Below are 17,348 nucleotides of genomic sequence, written 5' to 3'. Positions count from 1 at the left end.
AGTCGGATATGCAGTACTGTTGTTTCATTTTTCAATAGTGTCTTGTTCGTGTCTTCTTCTTCTTCTTCTTTTTACTTCTTCCTCCTCTTTTTCTTCTTCTTCTTCTTCTTCTTCTTCTTATTATTATTATTATTATTATTATTATTTTTTTTTTCTTTTTTATTTATATTTTTTCTTCTTTTTCTTCGTGTTCTTTTTCTTCTTCTTCTTCTTCTTCTTTTTCTTCTTCTTTTTCTTCTTTTTTGTTTTTCTTTGTCTTCTTTTTCTCTTCTTTGTCTTCTTCTTCTTCTTCTTCTTCTTCTTCTTCTTCTCTTTCTCCTCCTTCATCTACTTTTTACTTCTTCTTCTTCTTCTTCTTCTTCTTCTTCTTCTTCTTCTTCTTCTTCTTCTTCTTCTTCTTCTTCTTCTTCTTCTCCTCTTCATCATCATAATCATTATTTTTTACGCTCCCTCTTCTACTACTCTTTATATATTTTTTTCCTTCCTCCTCCTCCTCCTCCTCCTCCTCCTCCTCCCACCGCTACCGTCGTCGTAAAATATGGCGGTATGAATCATTTCCACAAAAAAACTTCGTGTGATATATATGAAACAAATATGAGAGAGAGAGAGAGAGAGAGAGAGAGAGAGAGAGAGAGAGAGAGAGAGAGAGAGAGAGAGAGAGATAAGTGACGCAAAACTATATACGTTTCTCATAAATCTGTGACGTCACGGCCCATCTGGCTACGCGCATCAGACGTGTGTGTGTGTGTGTGTGTGTGTGTGTGTGTGTGTGTGTGTGTGAAAAAGTTGGAAAGTTTCGTTTAGTCGGCGCAACACCTGTGGTCATATGCCGGAGAGAGACAGAAGGGGAAGGAATTATAGGAGAAGGGAACAGACCCCAGGAGACGGGACACAACCCCCGATTAATACCTGGTACACTGCTGGGTGGACAGGAGCGTAGGGTATCGTGTGTGTGTGTGTGTGTGTGTGTGTGTGAGAGAGAGAGAGAGAGAGAGAGAGAGAAGTTGGAAAGTTTCGTTTAGTCGGCGCAACATCTGTGGTCATATGCCGGAGAGAGACAGAAGGGGAAGAAATATAGGAGAAGGGAACAGACCCCAGGAGACGGGACACAACCCCCGATTAATACCTGGTACACTGCTGGGTGGACAGGGGCGTAGGGTATCGGAAGAACCTCCCAAATGTTTCAACTCCACCCGGGAATCGAACCTGGGCTCTCTCGATTGTGAGCCGAGTGTGCTAACCACTGCACCACGAAGCCCCCAGAGAGAGAGAGAGAGAGAGAGAGAGAGAGAGAGACGCGTTATTAGAATGAATCGCTCTCTTCCACGAACACTCCAAGGGTCATCAACACACGATTACACATTCAGCCACCGTTGCCAGATTATCGTACTCAAGAGCCGCGTATTTACCGGTTTCATAACTGTTAACAAGAAGCACCGATAATTAACCACTTAAACGACAAACATATATGAAGGCAGTTTTTTGGGTGATGAAAGCGGTTGTTGTGTCGGAAGTCGGCAAATCTGTACGACAATCTGGCATCGTTTCATTCAGCACCTTCGAGCATACCTACCCCCCTGCCCCCAAACCCTCCCACGGTGCGTTCCAACGGGTAACCTGTACAGCAAGAGCAAGAGCAAGAGGGTAATGCTCACACGCTTCGTTGTTGTAATTTTCTACTTGACTTCTCTTTTGAGCATCCATGTATACTTGCTTTTATAGAAGGAGTGATTAGCGGGGTTTTTTCTCATTTATTTTTTGCCCTTGAGTTGCTTCCTATACTGCCAAGAAAGTGTGTACTCTAAGATAGCTATTTATTTATTTATTTATTTTACAACAAAGGAGAAGACAGGTCAAGGGCACAAAAAAGTAAACAATAATATAAAAATCCCATAATAAAATAATAAATAATAAAAATAATAAAAATAAAAAATAGCCTGCTAATAATAAAAAATAGCCCGCTAATAATAAAAAGTAGCCCGCTAATAATAAAAAATAGCCCACTAATAATAAATAATAGCCCGCTAATAATAAAAAAGCCCGCTAATAATAAAAAAAGCCCGCTAATAATAAAAAATAGCCCGCTAATAATAAAAAAAAGCCCGCTAATAATAAAAAAAGCCCGCTAATAATAAAAAAAGCCCGCTAATAATAAAAAAGCCCGCTAATAATAAAAATAGCCTGCTAATAAAAAGCCGCTAATAATAAGTCTAAAATAAAAAAGCCCGCTAATAATAAAAAAAACGCAAATAATAAAAAAGCCCGCTAATAATAAAAAAACGCTAATAATAAAAAAAGCCCGCAAATAATAAAAAAAACGCTAATAATAAAAAAAGCCCGCTAATAATAAAAAAAACGCTAATAATAAAAAAGCCCGCTAATAATAAAAAAAAAAAGCCCGCTAATAATAAAAAAAAGCCCGCTAATAATAAAAAAAGCCCGCTAATAATAAAAAAAGCCCGCTAATAATAAAAAAAGCCCGCTAATAATAAAAAAAAGCCCGCTAATAATAAAAAAGCCCGCTAATAATAAAAAAAGCCCGCTAATAATAAAAAAAGCCCGCTAATAAAAAAATAATAATAACAGACCCCAGGAGACGGGACACAACCCCCAATTAATACCTGGTACCCATTCACTGCTGGGTGGACAGGGGCGTAGGGTACCGGAAAAGCCGCCCAAATTTTTTCCACTCGGCCCGGGAATCGAACCTGCGCTCTCTCGGTCGTGAGCCGAGTTTACTAACCACTGCACTACGAAGCCCCCTTGGTGGGTGTGAGGGTCGTGTGTAGGAGTGTGCTTGACGGTAAGCGTTGCTGTCGACCAAGGATCGGTAATTCGTAATAACAGACAAAATTCACGTTCACTGATTAACTTTCCTTCATCCAAGCTGGAGAGCAGCAAACTCACCAAAGCCTGACCCACACAGCGGCAGACTGTTACCACACCGCCTCCTTGAAAGTCAATGATGAACATTCTTCCTCAAGACCTCACTGATCGGGCCATGACTCCATTTGGCGTGACCTGATGACCCCTCTTGACCCTTCCCCCGCCCCCGTGAGGCATTCTGAGCCGAGCCGCGGCGTGTGTGAGCAAATCCCATCCCCCTTTTAAAGTAAATGTAAAGTTATATACATAGCTTACCATGTTGTTGTGTTTTTCATTGATTGTACTGATGAGGAGGAGGAGGAGCAGGAGGAGAAGGAGGAGGAGGAGAAGCCTGCAGCAGAAGCACATTAAGACAACGAAAAAAAAAAGAAAACGAAAAAAAACCACTAAAAAAAAAACGACGAAAAGAAAAACGACGAAAAGAGACGAAAAATGACGACGAAAAAAAAAGACAACGAAAAAAAAAGACAACGAAAAAAAAAAGACCGAAAAAAAAGACGAAAAAAAAACGACGAAAAGAGACGAAAAATGACGACGAAAAAAAAAAGACAACGAAAAAAAAAGACAACGAAAAAAAAAGACAACGAAAAAAAAAGACAACGAAAAAAAAAGACAACGAAAAAAAAAGACAACGAAAAAAAAAGACAACGAAAAAAAAAGACAACGAAAAAAAAAGAAAACGAAAAAAAAGAGAACGAAAAAAAAAGACAACGAAAAAAAAAGACAACGAAAAAAAAAGACAACGAAAAAAAACGACGAAAAAAAAAACGACGAAAAGAGACGAAAAATGACGACGAAAACAAAGACGACGAAAAAAAAAACGACGAAAAAAAAACCGACGAAAAAAAAAACGACGAAAAAAAACCGACGAAAAATGACGACGAAAAAAAAGACGACGAAAAAAAAAAAAAAGATAAATAGAAAACAGGTAAAAAAAAATATAATAAAAAGAAGAGAAAAGAAAGATTAGGAGGAGAAGGAAGATTGTTAGCTGATTCAAGAGGGGATGAGGTTATTTTCCCTAATATTCCTGATGTTGTTACAGTTGTTCCGGAAATAAAAATCATGGTACTGTTGTTAATAAATGACCTTCACGACGACAAGAATAAAGATAAATAAATTGAAGATCATTATCCCGTCCGCTGCGATTGGCATGGATTTCCCTTCACTGGTAGCCTGGTAACATAGACTCCCAGGTCTTTCTCTGCCTCTGTGGTGGATAGTGGAGTGTTTCCCATGTGGTATTGGTGTGCTGGATATCCCTTCACTGGTAGCCTGGTAACATACACTCCCAGGTCTTTCTCTGCCTCTGTGGTGGATAGTGGAGTGTTTCCCATGTGGTATTGGTGTGCTGGATATCCCTTCACTGGTAGCCTGGTAACATAGACTCCCAGGTCTTTCTCTGCCTCTGTGGTGGATAGTGGAGTGTTTCCCATGTGGTATTGTTGTGCTGGATATCCCTTTACTGGTAGCCTGGTAACATACACTCCCAGGTCTTTCTCTGCCTCTGTGGTGGATAGTGAAGTGTTTCCCATGTGGTATTGGTGTGCTGGATATCCCTTTACTGGTAGCCTGGTAACATACACAGGTCTTTCTCTGCCTCTGTGGTGGATAGTGGAGTGTTTCCCATGTGGTATTGGTGTGCTGGATATCCCTTTACTGGTAGCCTGGTAACATACACTCCCAGGTCTTTCTCTGCCTCTGTGGTGGATAGTGAAGTGTTTCCCATGTGGTATTGGTGTGCTGGATATCCCTTTACTGGTAGCCTGGTAACATACACTCCCAGGTCTTTCTCTGCCTCTGTGGTGGATAGTGGAGTGTTTCCCATGTGGTATTGGTGTGCTGGATATCCCTTTACTGGTAGCCTGGTAACATACACTCCCAGGTCTTTCTCTGCCTCAGTGGTGGATAGTGGAGTGTTTCCCATGTGGTATTGGTGTGCTGGATATCCCTTCACTGGTAGCCTGGTAACATACACTCCCAGGTCTTTCTCTGCCTCTGTGGTGGATAGTGGAGTGTTTCCCATGTGGTATTGGTGTGCTGGATTTCCCCTCCCAAGGTACATGACTTTACATTTTTCTTCATTGAATTGTAGCAGCCACTTTTTGTTCCAGTCCTGTAGCTTGGTGATGTCTTCTTGTAGGAAATCCGCAGTCAAGGGGTTAAGTAATATGTTCTTCTGTAACCAATGAATATTATCTGAGCAATCGAAAGCTTTTTACGCCCTAAGAATGGGCGCATTGCAGCCAGTGAGTAAATATTGGTTCAACGATTGTATTTGTTTTTTTTAGCTAGCAGTGACAAGGCGGGGCCGAGCGGTGGCGGTGAACGAGTCTTTGTCATCCACCAGCTTCATTAAGTCGTGATTTTGTTGTGTGTGTGTGTGTGTGTGTGTGTGTGTGTGTGTGTGTGTGTGTGTGTGTGTGTGTCTCTCTCTCTCTCTCTCTCTCTCTCTCTCTCTCTCTCTCTCTCTCTCTCTCTCTCTCTCTCTCTCACTCTCTCTCTCTCTCTCTCTCTCTCTCTCTCTCTCTCTCTCTCTCTCTCTCTCTCTCTCTCTCTCTCTCTCTCTCTCTCTTAACTGCCGCTGTCAAAATAAAATATAAGAACCAGGAACAGTAAAGCAGAAGACGAACCCCCAGATTTACATAGATTTACATAGAAACAGCAACTAATCCTTCCACAACCTCTCATGCCTAATCTTTCTTTCAGACGAGGGTGACGGCGAGGGCGGCCTAGTGTCCCGGATGATGGTGGGGCAAGGCATGGGCGGCGCGGGGTCTTTGCTGCAGGCCTCTCCCAACGCGGCGCCGGGGGTACGGGGCGCCTCTGACGGGACGGGGCAGTGCGGCGGAACCCTGAACCAACCTTACGCCGGGGAAATGTGTTCGTATGGCCCCGTGTACGGCGCTTATGGATATGGTGGCGTGAAGGCGCGCACCTCACCCTACCCCCGCACATCGCCCGTATACCCGCCGCCCTATCCAACGCCGCCGCAGCTTAATTCACAACTCTACCGCCAGCCACACACCTACCACGACTACTCCTCGAGATAGACACACCCTCCCTCACCGGTGCCTTCTCCTATCAAGTGCCTTTCCCGCGTCGCGCCGTTACGAGGGGCTGCGGCAATAGGGACACAACGCCTCTGTCCAGGTCGTATTAAAAGACATTTCGCCGCCCAAGAACACCTATTTGACAAGGCTTTCGTAGGAGTTGTGGGCATTTCCAGGAGTAGTTTTATGAGCCTGGTGGTAGTGTGACCCTTCTTCTGTACCGTGAACCTAAAGAAACACCTATTTGACAAGGCTTTCGTAGGAGTTGTGGGCATTTCCAGGAGTAGTTTTATGAGCCTGGTGGAAGTGTGACCCTTCCTCTGTACCGTGAACCTAAAGAAACACTCATTAGAACCTGATTGATCCCCCCTTTGACCTTTAGAAATAGCCAACGGTTGGTATGATAAGACACTTTCGCTTCTCACATCAGCTGTTTCTAAAGGTCAAAGAGGGGGTCAGTCGGGTTCTAATGAGTGTTTCCTTAGGTTCACGGTACAGAAGAAGGGTCAAACTAATACCAGGCTCATAAAAGTACTTCTGGAAATGCCCTCAACTCCTACGAAAGCCTTGTCAAGTAGGTGTTCTTGGGCGGCGAAGTGTCTTATGATACGACCGACTCGTTATCTCCTTCGTGGAATCTTGAACGTCAGACGCTTGAACATTCATTCCTGGCGTTGACCTGTGACTTGACGGTGCTTGAACAGTAAACATGATGCACTCAGCAGGATGATGAAACAGGTGCTGGGAAAACTATTGTATATTTTGGAAATAAAAGTACATGTAAACAATGCTAAAAATAGTACCAGTGTTCCATGGTGATAGTGACATTACAGGAAAAAGGTTTTATATTATGAAGTGTTCAGGAAGCAGATTTGTTTCTCTGTTTTCCTTATATAACTGTTACGTGTTAAAAACTTATTGTTAGCACACACACACACACACACACACACACACACACACACACACACACACACACACACACACACACACACACACACACACACACACACACACACACGCACTCACACACATACATGAGCCTTCTCTAATCGGGAGGATAATTGATGACGATGGCGAGTCCAGCTTGTGATCTGGCCGTGAGGAATTACACACACACACACACACACACACACACACACACACACACAGAAGAATATGTGAAAAAAATAGGTTTAATCATTTCAAACAATTACAAGGACTACTCAGAACAAAACCAGCACCAAAAAAAACAGCCACAGCATAAAAAAAGGAACAGAAACAATCAAAGCAAAATAAATTTCCATAATAATCACTCTCAATGACTTCGAAAAGAACTCAACCACACCGAAACCCCAAACCATTTCAAATTATACCTCAACTCTACTACGCCGTGTTCCACCCCATATTATTAGCATGCACCATCCTAAGTCTATATACACCAAGTCAAGTCATACGCAGGTTTGTGGGAGGAGACACGGCCGAGGCGTGGTTTATGCGTGACACTGCTTGGAGCCAAACTAGAGAATGTAGAAACAGGGATTAAGAGAAAACGAGGAAAGGTGGACTAATTTAAATCAATCACTTCAACATGCCCTCCCTCACACCCCACACCGCCGTTTGTAGGCATTGGAATTACAGTCACGCAATAGCACAATAAAAAGACATATTTTTTCGTCAGTGGCTTGCCTGAACGCGCTGTTAAAGAAGGTGAGAATGCACATCCAGAGTGCACACACGGCCCCAACTTTAGTCACCCCTGAACTGGCGGGTATTTTATTTTATTTTTTTGGCTCCAAGTGACGTCATCCCGCTGCTCCGCGCAAAAACCGCCTCCTGCGCGTACCGGTCGCAGTTTTGAAGCAGAGTGACTTGACTTGGTATATACAGACTTAGGCACCATCGATTACATTTCCCTCCTCTTTATTTTCTCGTCTGCTGCCATGAACGTGTGATGAGAGTCGCGGTGCTCTGTGATGTGCTGTGCCGTGCTGAGCGGTGTATATAGACTTGTAAATAGTGCATAATATAAGTGGAAAACCCCTGAAAGAAGGAAGGAGAGAATAATGGAGTGAGGCTGTGTGTGGGAGGACATTGCAGACATTACTGTGCTGAAAGTGAAGTTGAAAAAAAAAAATAAGGTGGAGTAGAAGAAAAAAAAGAAGTGCATTAGGATGAATATGAGAATGATAATTTAAAAGAGGAAACAAAGAGATTATATCGATTTTGATATCTACAATAATGGAAACAGGAAAAGGGCGGAAAGGAGGAGAAGGAGAAGGAGGAAGAGGAAGAGGAGGAGTATAAAGAAGTAAAAAAAGAGGAAGAAAAAGAAGAAGAAGAAGAAGAAGAAGACGAAGAAGAACAAGAACAAGATGAACAAGAAGAAAAAGAAAAAGAAAAAGAAAAGGAAAAGGAAAAAGAAGAAGTAGAAGAAGAAGAAGAGGATGAAGAAGTAGTAGTAGTAGTAGTAGTAATAGTAATAGTAGTAGTAGTAGTAGTAGTAGAAGAAGAAGAAGAAGAAGAAGAAGGTATTAAGTTATATATATACACACACGCTATGTCAATGATTAGTCTTAGTAAAGCCCATACATAATAAAATACGCAGTAAAAACAAAGAAAATTGTAAACCTACCGACAAGGGATGAAAAATGAACATCCGCCAAAGAATCAACAAAAAATATTACATACAACGAACAGACATTTTTATTTCTTAATCATGACTTTTATGATATGGGGTGGCAACTCTCTCTCTCTCTCTCTCTCTCTCTCTCTCCACTAATGACCTACCGCCCCAATGTCGTCTTAAGTATTTCCTCCTCTCGTTTGCATATTTCTGAAGGAGGGAGAAAAGGAGGAGGAAGGAAGGGGAAGGAAGAGAAGGCGGGTTGGGAGAATGATAAAGAGGAAGGAGGGAAAATATGAGAGACAGAGACAGGGAAGACTATAAAAAAAAGAGGAAATGAGAGAGAGGGGAGAAAAGAATGATGAAGGGAGGAATAAGGGAGAAGAGAGAATAGGTAAAGAAAAAAAGGAGAGACTGCGAAAGAGGGAGACAAGAGAACAGATGAAAAAATGAGAGGAGAGAGAAGAAGGAAGAGGTGATTGAGGGAGGTGGAGAAGACGAATGAGGGAGAATAGAGGAAAGGAATGACGGAGGGAGGAATGAAGAAAGGAAGGAAGGAACAGGAATGAGGAGAGAAAAAAAAAAAAGAAAGGGGACAAAGCTGAGAGAATGAAATATAGGAAAAGTGAAAAAGGAAGAGAAATGAAGACAGAGAGAGAGAGAGAGAGAGAGAGAGAGAGAGAGAGAGAGAGAGAGAGAGAGAGAGAGAGAGAGAGAGAGAGAGAGAGAGAGAGAGAGAGAGAGAGAGAGGATGGACTGCAGACTAAAAACGAAACAAAAACAAAAACTCCACAAAAGAAAGATACATTTCAGCCTCTCTCTCTCTCTCTCTCTCTCTCTCTCTGGGTTGAAGAATGAGGAGGAGGAGGAGGAGAGGAGGAAGAGGAAGAGGAGGAGGAGGAGGAAGAGGAAAAAAGAGGTGGAACTGCGTCTTCTGCTTTATACTTTTCCTCTGATTCATATATTTAATTTGACAGAGAGAGAGAGAGAGAGAGAGAGAGAGAGAGAGAGAGAGAGAGAGAGAGAGAGAGAGAGAGAGAGAGAGAGAGAGAGAGAGAGAGAGAGAGAGAGAGCGTAAGTGAGCGTGTAAGTGTGAGCCTCGGGGTAATAATGGCACTCTGTTTTTCAACGCTCATTAATTATAAGGTGTCAGGCCTGTCGCTTCCGTCCCGCCCACACCACCACCACCACCACCACCCACCTACCACTGACGCCCTTCTCCCATGTATACACTCCCCACGCACCTGTAACTACACACACACACACACACACACACACACACACACATCACTGGTACATTTTTTCTCCCGTTTCCAAGACTCTTTAAATGTTGACAAGAATGACACAGTAAAGTTTAATATCCGTCTAATGAAGTTGATTTTTCCGTTTATATTTTTTTCATTCACTGTTTTCTCTGAGTTAGGTTTTCTATATGCCTCTGTTTAATTAGTTTGCCTTCTTGTGTGTGTGTGTGTGTGTGTGTGTGTGTGTGTGTGTGTGTGTGTGTGTGCTCTAAGGCCTAGCGTGGGAAAATCTGGTAAAAAAATCTACTGTGAATTTGATACATGACCCCCTCCCTCCCCCCACCTCTCTCTCTCTCTTTATTATTATTATTATTATTATTATTATTACTACTACTACTACTACTACTACTACTACTACTACTACTACTACTACTACTACTACTTCTACTACTACTGTTGCTACTACTACTACTTCTACTACTACTACTACTACTACTACTAATAATAATAATAATAATAATAATAATAATAATAATAATAATAATAATAATAATAATAATAATAATAATAATAATAATGCTTCTTTTGTTGCTGCTACCATCACCACACCTAATAAAAAAAATATATAATTATAATAGTAATAATAATAATGTGCAAACAACAACAACAACAACAACAACAACAGCAACAACTAAAATAATATATACATGATTAAAAACACACAGACGCAGAAGACAAAGTAAATGTAGAACAACATGAAGATAAAACAGAAGAAAGGAAGGAGAGGGAGTGAGAGGGAGAGAGAGGGAGAGGGATTTCTCATATTCTTTCCAGGGGCTTCGTGGTGCAGTGGTTAGCACACTCAGCTCATAACCGCGAGTGCCCGGGTTCGATTCCCAGGCGGAGTGGAAAAATTTGGGCGGCTTTTCCGATACTCTACGCCCCTGTCCACCCAGCAGTGAATGGGTACCAGGTATTAATCAGGTGTTGTGTCCCGTCTCCTGGGGTCTGTTCCCTCCTCCTATGATTCCTTCCCCTTCTGTCTCTCTCCGGCATATGACCACAGATGTTGCGCCGACTAAACGAAACTTTCCTTTTTTCCTATTCTTTCCCACACTGGCTGTGATAAATTATGCTCGTGACGGCTGGCCTCGCCTAATATCCCAGCGCATTACGCCCTGCCACATGTATGGAGGCCTCAGAGGCACCAGCATGGCACCGCAAAGGCAGGGTAGCAATGCGGCCCCAATGGTGCACCCGCGCATCAGGATATTGTGTGTTAACCATTTCGTACGCAGCCACAGGAGTACCATCAGGTCATTCCAAGTTATCTACATTGCGTTGTATTCTACTTTTGATCCATTGACCCGGTGGTGGTGGCAGCGGGGATCATGTTTCTTAATGGTCCCTCTAAGCAAGAAAAACTTATCGAGCCTCCACCCGTGCAGAGGAATAAGCAGCGTTGTAAGTGCACGCCAATGTTTCTAGTGGGTCGCCGCAGAGGTGCCGAGCAGGCTAAGAGGTGCGGGGATAATGTCTCTGTAATCGAGGAACAGCTGACGCCCGTGACGGAGTATTGACAGACGAAAATGAATGGTTGGCGCTCCTGTGTTTGTGTTGGGGAGGCGGAAGGCAGCGAGGGAGGGGAGGTGGAAGTGGGAAGGAAGACGAGGGAACGTTATCCACGGGCAGTGTGTGTGTGTGTGTGGAGAGAGAGAGAGAGAGAGAGAGAGAGAGAGAGAGAGAGAGAGAGAGAGAGAGAGAGAGAGAGAGAGAGAGAGAGAGAGAGAGAGAGAGAGAGAGATTTTTTTATATTTTTTTTTAGGCCCCAGCCCGTTAGTGGCGCTGGCGAATTTTATTTATAGTTGCTGCCGTGATACATGATTCCTTGCCTGGCCCATGCTACCGCCCGGTGCTCCTTTTGAACCAAGTCGCTGAAGTCAGGGTTGATTGAGGATGTGGGGGAGTGTGTGGGTGATCTGCCGACACTCGATGATGGTTTGAAAAATCAGCGTGTTTCGGTGGGACTGTACCCATGTAGGTCCACGGACTCACCACACCCCACGCAGAACACTCGGCCACTGCCTCCCCGCACACACACACACACACAAACATATGGGGGGGGCTATATCATGTTTGGCCTATAACGCCGGTAGGCTTTCATAATGGGACCTGATGGTCGGCCTCAGCCCGTTAGTGAAGCAGGCAAGTGGTTTTTTTTCCTCTTTGTGGCGCCATTCATTCCTGACTTAATTACCCCCCCCTCCCCTTTAGCTCTACTTGATTCTCTTTATATAGTGTTTCTCTAAAGCTCGGATTTCTGGGTAGTCATCAGGCCAGCCTGTGGGTAGCCTTGTCTAGGCCACGGCTCAGCGATGACTGAAAATGATCAGCTTGTAGCGGCGGCCAGGACTTGAACTATCGCCCTCCACGGCACTGTGCCCGCACTGCCTGACCACCACCAAGGAGCCTGTAGGTACTGTGGTCTCCGTGGGGTACACTGTAGGCCACTATAATGCGCGACTGAGAATTCCACTCCATAATACAGCAGTTTGAATGGTTTGCAATAAATCTGACATCTTTGAGAGAAGAGGTTGCCAGCTGTCCAATAACTCAACGTATTGCCGGCAACATTGGAGCAAATGTTGGAGTGCGATTAGGCCGGCCCTAGACGTAACTGTTTATCTGAACGATATAACTGATCAGATAAAAATCGTTGCAAGCCATCTGACGTCGCTGCCCCTACACCATTCCGATATATCGTTACAATTTTCATCGCTTCCACACCACAGTTTCCGTAATGTCATCCGAGGAGGAGGAATCTCTGGCTCTAGCAGGTTTAGCTGTGGCATTATGTGTAAAAAGGGCAAAAAGTGCATCTGGATCTAAGCGAGGTCGCAAGTGGAGTAGAGAATGGCTACTGAAAAGAAAAACTTATACTCATACAAACTTGTTGGTGGAGTTGAGAGCGGTGCCTAAGGACTGGAAAAATTATTTAAGGATGAACGAGGAAACGTACTTGAAAGCTGGAAAAGGCGTGCACACTTTATTTAAGTCACAAATAGACTGATAATCTGTACAGTTTTCCCCCTACACGTGAGATTTTCATCTGAAAGGAAAACAATCATTAGATCGTTCAGATAAAAAGTTTGAATGATTCAACTGTTCATGCCGCTCGATCAGTTCATCTGAAACGATCAAAATCTGCGCAAATTTCCCCCTACACGTCAGTTTTATCTTAACGATTTATCTGATCAGTTATATCGTTCAGATAAACAGTTACGTCTAGGGCCGGCCTTAGTTTGCCTCTCGCCTTGGAAGTGTAGGTGTTGACCACGCGTGATTCCCAGCAGCCACGTGCTCGCTCCCCGAGACACAGAGGAAGGCCTGGAGTCATGTCCGGATATTAAGCTAAACACCTCGGCTGACACACTAGCCTGTACGTGGTGAGTCAAATGTAGGTAACCTATATTTTACAGTTTGTTTCACTCACGCCCCTTATATCCCACTTTCTGCTTTACTTATTCCATATATTGGACAGTACTACATATATTTATCTGATGTTTTAAAGGTACATGATTGAATTATATATATAATTGTGTGTAGAAAATACGGCAAAATATATTTTTTTCAAAATTTTATTTTTTACTGTTATTTTTATGAGGAATATTTCAACCTTGACACTCTACTAAACCATTGCAGAACAAATACGATTTCTGGTGCAAACTTTTATACTCAAAGTAGTTAGAGGTTGTGGGTGAAAGTCTGGGATGTTGGGAAAGCAATCAAAGGGGGCATACGCCCGGGTGCACGTCACCTCACCCACCCTACGACCTCAAGCCCGGGGGCCCCTTCGGGCAATTCTCCGTGCAGGCATGTTGGGAAAGGTTGTTGAGGAGCATTAACGACTTGGCTGTGGAGGGTCACGGGTGTAAGGAAGTGCAGTGAAGCCTACCATAACACACTTCCACATCCGATGAACAATTAAAAACATTCTTTGAGGATATTTTTAGCTTCCCGACTCGTTCAGATTTCACTTGAATTATTTCAGAGTTAATATTTCAATACCTTGTTTAGACGAACAAATAACCCCACGAGAACTATTACAACAAACAAGGCAATTAAAGCCGGACAGGTCTGTGGACTCGATGGTTTTAAAATTGTCATCAGTCGGTGAAGTTTGGTCCTAACTCCTTAGGGCCGTATTTTTAAACACTCCGGCGCCCCAGCACACATATTTGACAAGGCTTTCGTAGGAGTTTCCGGCATTTCCAGGGGTAATTTATTGACCCTAATGGTAGTTGGACCCTTCCTCTGTGGCATGAACCTACAAAAAACACTCAAAAGAACCCGACTGATCTCATTTTAAGCCTTTGGAAGTTGATGTGAGAAGTCTAAGAATACCAACCTTAGTCATAGTTCTCACTACCCAAAATCATTTATATATTTTTTTTCGTGGAAGATGATAGAAACAAGATGAAAGGATAAAAGTAATAAATATATTGCTAAATTATACTATTTGGTATTTGTGGACGAATGAAGCAGTGATTCGAACTGTACCGAAAACAGGCTGAGGCATATGACGAGAGCCCGGTGTGGCGTCCGGAACACGTTGTTTATTTGCGAATATTGTGTGATAAGGCAAGGAGAGAAAAAAATGAGCTTCTCTCAGGCCTTACCAAGACATAAGCCATTTAGAGTATTACGAAGAGCAGGGGGACTCCGCTGCATAGTCTGTTCCTCGAAGCGGTGACTGGTTATATCGTGTATCCGAGAGGGTTTTCGCTGATCATCGAGATTATCTGCAGCAATGGACAAGGGATACGTGAAAAGACGATGAACACACACACACACACACACACACACAACATAAACTTCGGTTAAGATTCGTTTTAGGTCCGTGCCAGTATCTCATTACCTACCTTATGAAACATCAGTATCTCTTCATATATCTTTTCTACAAATCTGTAAAGGAAAAGAGAGAGTGAGCGACGGGTACCTAGGAACAAGGAGACTAGGCCTACATTACTATGCGTTTCAGGCGCCATGAAACACAGTTTTTCGAATATAACATTTTAACAAAGCGTCGGACAAGGATGGTATTTTGGAAGGCGATGATTAAGACCCCGACCTAATTGGCAAAAATAGGCTTAGGTGCCAAATGTGGATGATTACGGCACTTGTAAGAGTAACTTTAAGGTAAACTTCACTAAAATATACAGGCACGGGTAGCGAGGCTGTGTGCCGTTATCATGTACGCACCGCCTCTCGTTCAAGTCGTGACGTCAATGTGACGTTTCACTATGAAGTAGTAGTAATCACTGACTCAACTGGTAGTTCTCTCTCTCTCTCTCTCACACACACACACACACACACACACACACACACACACACACACACATACACACACACACACACAGTAACAATAGTTCAGCCACTGCACTATGTTATATACTTACAGCATGTTGTCCAAAGACCGTATTTTCCATGCAAAGAAGTAATTTCCTGCGAGTAAAACTTTTTCGCAAATATATAATAATTTCAAATGAGCATCATCCCTATGTATTGGGCTGAACTAGTGTGTGTGTGTGTGAGAGAGAGAGAGAGAGAGAGAGAGAGAGAGAGAGAGAGAGAGAGAGAGAGAGAGAGAGAGAGAGAGAGAGAGAGAGTAATAATAATAATAATAATAATAATAAGTTTATTTCCACTAGAAGTGGTTATTCTTACATCCAAATACATAAAAAGTACATAGGTTATTGCAATGAAATAATTAGTTATTCATCAGTTGTTTCGGTTTCGATTAAGTAAGAACTCTTTCAGAATATATTTGAATTTATGCAAGGTGTGGGCAGTGCTTATATGTGTTGGCAGGGAGTTCCAAAGTTTAGGCCCGTGTACAGAAAGTTGTCTGGCTCCTGTGTCTGTGTGTGTTCTTGGTACATACAGATTACCCTGCTGGCGTGTTGTGCTGTTGGTGATGCTGTTTACAGAGGGGAGAGGCATTAGATATTCAGGGTAGTGACCGTGTAGATGTTTATATATATTCACTGCTGTGTCAAAAGTTATTTGTTGTGAAACATTGAGCCAATTGAGTTCCTTAATTATCGGAGTTACATGATCATATTTCTGGGCCTTCCCTTCTACGATTTTGGCAGCGAAGTTCTGTAGTTTCTGTACTTTAGTTAGCAGCGTATTGTTAGTTGTCCCCCATATAGTATTACAATAGTTTAGTATACTTAATACTAGTGACTCTACCATAAGCTGCCTTGTGGGTTTATCAAAACATTGTTTTATTCTATTTGCATACATAAGTGTTCCTAGGATTTTCTTACTGATTTCGGTTATATGGTGATCAAACACTAAATATTGGTCTATATACAATCCTAAATTCTTTACATTGTTTGAGGGTTCGATCTTACTATCCTGGAAGAGAATGGTTGTGTTATCAGGTATTCTTGATATTAGTTGTCTGCTTCCTATAAATATACATTGGGTTTTCTGGGTGTTTAACATTAGACCATTTTTATTAAAGTACACCATGGCTTTGCTTAGGGTGGTTTCAACTTTTTTCACTAGTAGATTTATATCCTTCAGTGGCCCACTATGGAGAAACTGTGTGTCGTCTGCATATTGTATCAGTGTGCAGTCGTCGAAGTATTCATGCATATCGTTTACATAGTGTAAATAATATAGGCCCTAAAATGGAGCCTTGTGGAACGCCATATTGTAGGTTTGCCTTTGTGGAGAGATGGTTTTGTAGGCGTACTGTCTGTGTTCTGTTCGATAAGTAGTCTTTGAACCAAAATGTGTCTACTTTAACATTTGAGAGTTTGTGGAGGAGAATCTTATGGGTAACACTATCAAATGCTTTTGATAGGTCACAAAGTGTAAGCAGCGATAATTGCTTGGTGTCCATATTGTCGTATAGTTTATCGGTGACGGCCGTGAGTGCAGCGCTGGTGGAGAGGTGGGGGCGAAAGCCATGTTGAGTGTCGGACAAGTGTTTGTTATTTTCAAGGTATTTAGTTAATTGGTTTGCAACTATTTTTTCTATAACTTTAGAGAAGATAGGTAATAGGGATTTTGGGCGATAATTACCGGCATTACTCACGTCGCCAGCTTTATAGAGGGGGGTAACTACAGCGTTTTTCCACTGTGTAGGAAAGATGCCGGTAACAATAGAAGTGTTTATTATTTGAGTCAAGTAATATGCGGTAATGAAGAGAGAGTCCTTGAGGAAACGAAGAGGAATACCATCGGATCCAAATGATTTCGTTTCGTGCAAGCTCTTTATCGTTAAGATGAGTGTGTCAGTGTCTGTGGGTGTGGGGCGAAAGAGTGTGCCGTTTTCTTCGTGTGTGTGGTCTGCGAGGTGTCTGTCGTGTATGACATTTTCCACTGGGAGACTGTTTTGTATGTTTAATAGCGTAGATTGTGTCTTTTCGTATGTGTTTTTTCCCACGTTAACAAAAAAAGTATTAAAATCTTCACACAAAGTTTCTGAGGTGCTAGGTGTTTGATTGTTTGAGCTGTTCTTTTTATTGGGAATTAATTCTTTTACAA

General features: G+C 42.5%; 2 protein-coding genes across 4 annotated transcripts in view; both read left to right on the top strand.

Annotated features, from left to right (window-relative positions):
• Positions 1 to 5,078, top strand: part of LOC127002545 (uncharacterized) — a 28,484-nt gene extending 23,406 nt beyond the window's left edge. The window contains exons 4-6 of the mRNA XM_050868627.1: positions 4,083 to 4,181; positions 4,475 to 4,573; positions 4,673 to 5,078. Of these exons, the coding sequence (XP_050724584.1) occupies positions 4,083 to 4,181; positions 4,475 to 4,573; positions 4,673 to 5,078 (604 nt within the window). The remainder of the gene's footprint in view (positions 1 to 4,082; positions 4,182 to 4,474; positions 4,574 to 4,672) is intronic.
• Positions 5,079 to 13,090: 8,012 nt separating this feature from the next.
• LOC127002330 (vacuolar protein sorting-associated protein 29-like) overlaps positions 13,091 to 17,348 on the top strand; it is a 51,663-nt gene continuing 47,405 nt past the window's right edge. Inside the window, exon 1 of one of the 3 annotated variants that reach the window (XM_050868148.1) lies at positions 13,091 to 13,224. The gene's annotated coding sequence lies outside the window, so the exon portion shown is untranslated. Of the gene's footprint in view, positions 13,243 to 17,348 lie in introns of all 3 variants that reach the window. The other 2 variants (XM_050868147.1, XM_050868150.1) reach the window with 2 other exon arrangements.

This window comes from Eriocheir sinensis, chromosome 23 (genome assembly GCF_024679095.1).
Source record: "Eriocheir sinensis breed Jianghai 21 chromosome 23, ASM2467909v1, whole genome shotgun sequence".
Taxonomy (NCBI): Eukaryota; Metazoa; Arthropoda; class Malacostraca; order Decapoda; family Varunidae; genus Eriocheir; species Eriocheir sinensis.
The sequence above is the reverse complement of the archived record's forward strand: the minus strand, read 5'-3'. Positions and strand labels throughout refer to the sequence as shown.